The sequence below is a fragment of the Vigna radiata genome, chromosome 9 (assembly GCF_000741045.1).
Source record: "Vigna radiata var. radiata cultivar VC1973A chromosome 9, Vradiata_ver6, whole genome shotgun sequence".
NCBI classification, from domain to species: Eukaryota; Viridiplantae; Streptophyta; class Magnoliopsida; order Fabales; family Fabaceae; genus Vigna; species Vigna radiata.
In genome coordinates this window covers 2,148,347-2,155,930 of record NC_028359.1, presented here as the reverse complement: position 1 = coordinate 2,155,930, position 7,584 = coordinate 2,148,347, and the positions used below count along the sequence as shown (strand labels likewise).

Below are 7,584 nucleotides of genomic sequence, written 5' to 3'. Positions count from 1 at the left end.
TATTCTTTACTAGAAAAAAAAAAGTATATGAATTTTTCATTTAAAAATAATTATTACATACAATACAATTGTATTATTTGTATGGATATAAATGATTTCAACAACCAACAAGAATTGATCACGTGTTCACAACACCATCCAAAACAAGAGTTAAAGAAGACTTTGTGGCCTTATCGTACAACCAATCAACATTAATTGAAATTATCGAACAATAAACCTAAGACACTGAGATTTTGCAACATTCCTAATAACACGCCAAAGGGTTATTTCTGAAAAAACTAGTTCATGAAAAATGAGATTGCAGGAAATGAATGGCAGAAGAAGAAGAAGACAACTTTAATGGGATATGTAGGACTCATTTCAATAGAATAGTTATCACATAAGTTGAAGGTGGAAACACCTCATATTCACACAATTTTTTCAATGGGTAAAGATTTTTGGTGCTTTTTCCATGACTTTCATGTTTTTGTTCACATTAGAGGATTAATGAAGCTTGTATTTATTCTTGAGATTTTTCCAGCTGGGTTGGTTTATTCTTTAATTCTTCACATAGTTTCGTGTATAAATACCCGAGATTACATTGCTTCCTCACACCTCACAACTCTCAGATATCAAGCACAGAAATTATATATCCTTGCTATAGCAATGAGTCTAATAATAGTGGAAAAGAAGGGACCAATAGTGGAAAGGAAGAAGTTGGTGAAAGGGAGGGTGGTATTGATCCGGAAAAATGTTGTTCAAACCATGAGCGCTGTCCAGGGTCTCTTTGCCACTGGCAAAACCATCATTGACTCATCATCCCAACTTGATTTCACTAAATCTGTGTCTTTCAAGTTGATCAGTCGTACCAACTCAAACAACAGTCAGTGTTTCTTCTTTCTTGTGTGTTTCTTTCTGCAATGATACTGCAAAAAGAATCTNTGCATTCCTTGAACTTGTACTTTTTCTCGTTATTGTTGGATTTTGATTTGTTTTCATTTGCAGTTTTAGNTTCNGCTGGGAAAGTTGGAAAGNAAACNTATNTGGAAAANAATATTTCTGTGTNACGAACNTNGGGAGAGAGAGNGGAGGAATTTGATATTTATTTTGAATGGGATGATNAAGAAATGGGAATTCCAGGAGCATTTTACGTAAAAAGCCTAATGGATNANGAGTTTTTACTTGTTAGTGTGACTCTTGAATATCCAACTCAAAGAAATGAGCACGACCATAACCACGACCAGAACTATATTCACTTTGACTGTAACTCCTGGGTTTACAACCATAAGTTTTACAAAACGGATCGCATTTTCTTTGCCAACATTGTTAGTCTTTATTATTTCCATTTTTAAAATTTACATGAGAAAAGCATATATTTATGAAAAAATATGCATTGCAGCCATATCTTCCTGGTAAGACACCGGAGCAATTAAAAGCGTACAGAGAAGAAGAGTTGAAGAATTTAAGGGGAGATAGAAAAGGAAAGCGTGAGAAATGGGATAGGATTTATGATTATGATGTGTATAATGATCTGGGCTTTCTTGAAAGCGATGGACCAAAAGATCACCCAGTTCTTGGAGGTCTCAAATATCCCTACCCTCGTAGGCTTAGGACGGGGAGACCCGTCATCGAAAGAAATGGTGAGTTACATTTTATCATGTTTTAATCACAAATGAATTGTGGATGATAAAAGTGTCTCTATTTATGTCTTTGACAGGTGAAGAATACGAGGTACCAGGCGAGGTTAATTATGTGCCAAGAGATGAAGATTTCAGTCAGGAGAAGACTTTAGAATTCCTTTCATTAGGAAGGACAAATTTAGCTGCAAGAGTCGAACCTTTGCTCCTTTCTTTATATTTAAAGATCACATCAAATGAATTTAATGGCTTCGAAGAAGTGGATAAAATGTATGAAGGTGGAGTTGATCTGCCTCTGTCTATCACTGCCAACGGTACGCCGAGTGTTATCACTGGCAAAGGTACTCCGACTGTCATTGACTTCCCAATACCCGCTGTAATTAAAGGTAACTAGTTCACTTGGCACTCCGGCGTAACTACTTCCAAACATTACACCCTTTGTAAATTGTTTTTTCTTTGTTATAATTTTCTATAGAAAGCAAGTTTGCATGGATGACTGATGAAGAGTTTGCAAGAGAGATGATTGCCGGTGTAAACCCTGCTGTAATTCGCCTTCTTAAAGTAAGTGCAGATATTAGTTTTATTTTTCATATACAGAGATCTTTTATATGCTGAATTATTCTATTGTCATGGCCTTTCTTTCTGATTATCGGACATCTTTATTAATGGCAGAAGGAGGAGCTCGCATTGCCAGGGAACAAATCACGAAGTACAGTAACAAAAGAAACTTTGGAGATTAACATGAATGGGGTCAAAGTAGACGAGGTAATAATATACATGAAGTAAGCAGAAACAATTTGATATCATAGAAATACAAAGTTCAACACTTCCTCTAAATACTTGGATATGGAATTATTCTTTCCTATATAAAGGGATATGAAGTGATACTGTTTGTGATTCAAAGGTATGGCACTGAACTTAAAATTGTGGAACAGGCATTTGCTGATAGGAGATTGTTCATATTGGATTACTATGACGCATTCATGGCGTATTTGACGAAGATAAATGAGCTTCCTTCTGCAAAGGCTTATGCCACCAGGACATTCTTGTTCTTGAAAGATGATGGGACATTGAAACCACTTGCTATTGAATTAAGCAAGCCACATGATCATCCGAATGTCGAGACTAGAGTGGTGCTGCCTGCAGATAAAGGTGTTGAAAGTACAATTTGGCAACTGGCCAAAGCTCATGTTACTGTAAATGACACCAACTATCATCAAGTCATTAGCCACTGGTATATACCAACATACATCTGCAAGATCAACAATAAATAATCTATTTAATTAAAGGAGTGCTTGGTGCTCGAACTCTTTTACATCCTACACATATATACATATGCAAACATGTAGTATGAAATTTTATCTCGTAACTTTTCTGTTGCCTGTCACAGGTTACATACTCATGCAGTGATGGAGCCATTTGCCATAGCAACACACAGGAATCTCAGTGTACTTCACCCCATTTATAAACTCCTTCATCCTCACTTCCGTGACACATTAAATATCAATTCACTTGCCAGGAAATCCCTAATTAATGCGGGTAGCATTATAGAGCAATCTTTTTTGCCTGGACCGTATTCAATGGAGATGACTTCTGCTGTATACAAGAGTTGGGTTTTCACTGACCAAGCTTTACCAAAGGATCTCATCAAAAGGTAAATTAACCATATTAAATTAGAAAGATCAATGTGTCAATATGGCCTTGTTATCAAAATAACTCCTTTTTTTTTTCTTTTGATTGATTTAGAGGGTTGGCGGTTGAGGATATCACTGCCCCTCATGGCCTTAGACTTGCGATAGAGGACTATCCTTATGCTGTTGATGGACTAGAAATATGGAATGCTACTAAGAAGTGGGTACAAGAGTATTTGTATCTGTACTATTCAGAAGAGGGGGCAGTTCAAGGAGATACTGAATTGCAAGCATGGTGGAAGGAAGCTGTGGAGAAGGGTCATGGTGACTTAAAAGCAGATCTATGGCCAAAAATGCATACTTCTAATGATCTGGTGGAGATTTGCACTACCATTATATGGATTGCTTCAGCTCTTCATGCCTCTGTTAATTTTGGACAGTATCCTTATGGAGGTTATATCATGAACCGTCCTACACAAAGCCGAAGATGGATCCCAGAAGCAGGAACTGAAGAGTATGATGAGATGAGCAAGAATCCTCAAGAAGCTTTTCTGAAAACAATTACTCCAAAGTATCAGACTGTTATGGATCTTACAGTGATGGAGCTACTATCAACGCATGCTTCGGACGAGGTATATCTTGGACAAAGGAACAGTCTGAATTGGACTGCTGATCAACATGCAAAAGAAATATTTCAAGAATTTACAGAAAACCTAGCAAAAATTGAGAAAGAAATCTCGGTCAGGAACAACAACAAAGAACTCAAAAACCGAACCGGACCAATCAAATTGCCTTACACTGTGTTTCTTCCTAACAGTGAACCAGGGATGACTTTCAGAGGAATCCCTAACAGTGTCTCTATCTAAACGCATGTTGGTTTCCTTCTGTGTTATGCTTTTACTTTTCAATAACAGATGCATGCCATGCATGCCTCTTGTTTGTGTGCTTGTTTGTTTTCTTGCAGCTTTTGTACCCTAATAAACAGGCTGATTAGCAGATTTCCTTTTACACTGGAAATCTAGTTATTTGGCCTTTGAGTTGTATCATTCAAGTGTTATTATCATGAATATCATATTTTAATTTGAATAATCGTATGATGATATACTTTTACCTTCGTTTGAATGATAATGTAAAGATAAAATGATTTTAAAAGAATAAAATTTTATATTTTTACAAAAAGTATTGTTACGGTATCACATTTTTACCTTCGTTTAATACAATGTAAAATAATCATAAAAAAATAAATTTTTATATTTTTTATAGAAAGAAAATGATAAAAAAATAGTGTCATAAAAAAATAAATGTAGTACTTGTTTGTGATATAATTTAATTTTAAGTAGTAGGAATTTATTTGTTATGGAAGTGAGATTTATTAATTTTGTACACAACCGATAATTATCCCAAGTTATAATTATCCATCACATGAAATAAAGTACAAACATAATCAGATAAAAGAAACAAATTATTCCATAGAATAAATGGGGAATTAATTAACATTTAAATGATAAAAATAAGATTAAATATAAAAAAAATAGAAAGTTGGGTTACAAAAAAGTCACTTGAAGTATGTATTTTAAAAAAAAGTTTAGAATCACTAAAAAAATCTTATTCAAAGACTACGTACCAAGTCAAACGAGCTTTTGAGATAAGAAAGGATAAAAAAAAAAACTAGCTCAAATGACCTGATAAACACGATCTTATGTAGTGTGTCTAAAACAAACAAAACTATATATAAATTTTGTGACATTAAAATAGTTATTTAAAGAATTAGTTAATATATTTACATATCAAAACATTTGTAAATCTTCTTAAAATAAATCAAATCTCAAAAACAACTCATTCTAAAATACCTTAATATTATTGCAAGTTTTAATATTAAACATCATTATTATATGTCGACGAGACTCCAGCACAGCGACGGTGGTAGACATGTGACAGAGGGAATGAACCTTGGTCACAGTAAAACATTCTGGTGTTGTCAACTCGACATTGGCCTCCATTAGCATACAAACACCTAGAACAGTTCTCAGATAATTCTATTCCAATTTCGATTTCATAAGTTACGTACTTGAAAGGGTCGTGGGGATCAAGATCCACAAATAGCACGTCGGAGCTTGTAGGAAGCTGAACCATTGTACATCCTTTGAGGTGACTGTAGCTGGAAGACGTGTCGTTGTCCACCAGTGAATATAGTGTTTCGTTTCTGCAAATTGCTGAGTTAGAAACAACAGCGTCCACCACCTGCAGCTCATGCTACGACCCGCGTGCAAACAACAATGTCCACCACCTGCAACTCATGCGTTACGGAGCAACTTCCAGCAAGCACTTCCCGGTCATGCGCTACGCCCCATGCCGGCACCAAAGGAGGTAAGAAGCTTCCAGCACTTCCCGATCATGCGCTACGCCCCACGCTGGCAGCAAAGGAGGTAAGAAATGATGATGACCATAACCGGATACAACATGGGTGAAGAACAACGCGTATCCGGATACGTGCTTTTTTTGAACAAGAACAACTGTATCCGAATACAAGTATATGGGTAACCAGATACAAGTTGTTGGGCATTTTCATGGCTTCTCCGTAACCGGATACACCTTCCTGTGTAACCGGATACGAATTTCTTCTTTCGTCTTCTTCGTCACCAGCGACGGAGCTTGCAGCCGACCACCTCTTTTCTTCATCTTCCACCAAAGCTTCCTCATCTACAGTATGCAAATATTACAGCAACAACCCATATACACAGTGAAAACTGGTGCAAAGCTGGTGCAAGTGGGTGAGGACAAACAGAGAGAAATATTTAAAATGAAGAGGGTATTTTAGACAATGGTCGATTGATCCCTGACAGTAAGTTTTTTTTAATTAATATGATCACAAATAAGGTTGATATATCTTGTATAATTTAATAAATAAATACTTTATCTAATATAAAGTTAAGGAAAAACATTAGAAAGGGTATTTAATTGGATTTTTTAAAACATTTTCCCAGATACTAAACTATATTGGATGGTTTTGTCTGAAAACTTCAGTTTGAAAAACTTTTTTTTTTAAGAAAAGGAGAAAGAGAACAAATATTTTTCTTTTACAAGTTCATATAATATATTATAAATATTCCTTCTCCAATCTTTGAATTTTTTCAACCATTCATTTAATAGTATTTCCACTGTGTTTGTCGATATGTCTTTGGACTCTAATCACAATCCCAATTTTAAAAGTAGTTTATTATTATTATTATTATTATTATTATTTGACTATATATAATAATGCGCAATAGACTAATATATAATAAAGATTATTCGTACAAGATTTCCCATCAAAGATCTAATATGAGTTATAATAACGAATCAAGTTGTGGATTTCAGTGTATTTGTGTCTTTGTTTCTAAATATAAAAATTCACATTTATTTTTTTTCTTCATCTTTGTGTTTCTGTGTCATTTTCATCTCTTCGGGTAATTTCTTAATTATTAATTAAATTATTTTCTTTCAAAAAGTTAAAACTATTGTTAATTATTCAATATTAAAAGGATATATATTTTTTCTTTTATTTAATTTATGTCAATTTTAAGCTCTGAAATCCTGAGTACTTTAAAATCTCAACTTGTGAAAATCGAATAAACTAAATATTTGAGAGAAAATAGAGAAAAAAATTCAAATAAAACTGAACATAGAATAAAAAATAATAAAAATTATTTATAAATTACGTGATAAACTAAAAATATTGCAATAATTTAAAAGAGAAATAAAATAAATATAAATAATATTTTAGAATTAAATGTGATCAAAACATACTTGATTATTTTAATATTAAAAAATTAAAATATAAATAAAAATTTTATAAATGAGTTTTATTATTTAAAAGTTTATTATCGTTTTAGAAATTACATTTTTAGAACTAACTTCTCTTGTGTTTAGAGATTAAAGATCGCTAAAGTGCGATAAAATTTTGATAAATGAGTTTCATTATTTAAAAGCAAATCATGTTTTTATAAACTATTTTTCTAGAATTCTATAACTTTTCTCTAGGTTTTCTCACTCTCTACTTCTCTGGTTGAAGATTGGAGACAACGATAATGATTCTCACAACGAGCTCTTCAATCATGTTCGATTAGTTTCTCCATCTGAGTAACTATTTTTTTGCTCCTTTAGAGGTTAAATTTGTTCTTCTATTACATATAGGTCTATCTTGCCTCCATGTGTCTTTAGAGCATCTACAATATTGTTTGTTGATCAGTGCTTTTAGTTATGTATCTTGAATTAGGGGTTAGGTTCTTCAATTGAATTTGTGTTGTTTCTAAGAGTAGGTAAAAGCGTCTTAAGGTATTTTAGGGTCTCTAAGCATC

General features: G+C 33.6%; 1 protein-coding gene across 1 annotated transcript; it reads left to right on the top strand.

Moving 5' to 3' along the window:
- Positions 1 to 645: 645 nt before the first annotated feature.
- LOC106773084 (seed linoleate 9S-lipoxygenase-like) lies at positions 646 to 4,284 on the top strand. The gene is made up of 9 exons (XM_014659771.2): positions 646 to 862; positions 985 to 1,304; positions 1,379 to 1,619; positions 1,697 to 2,002; positions 2,092 to 2,177; positions 2,289 to 2,381; positions 2,552 to 2,850; positions 3,007 to 3,270; positions 3,363 to 4,284. Exons 1-9 carry the CDS (start codon positions 646 to 648, stop codon positions 4,111 to 4,113), a joined length of 2,577 nt encoding a protein of 858 aa, XP_014515257.1. The 3' UTR covers positions 4,114 to 4,284.
- The last annotated feature ends 3,300 nt before the right edge of the window (positions 4,285 to 7,584 follow it).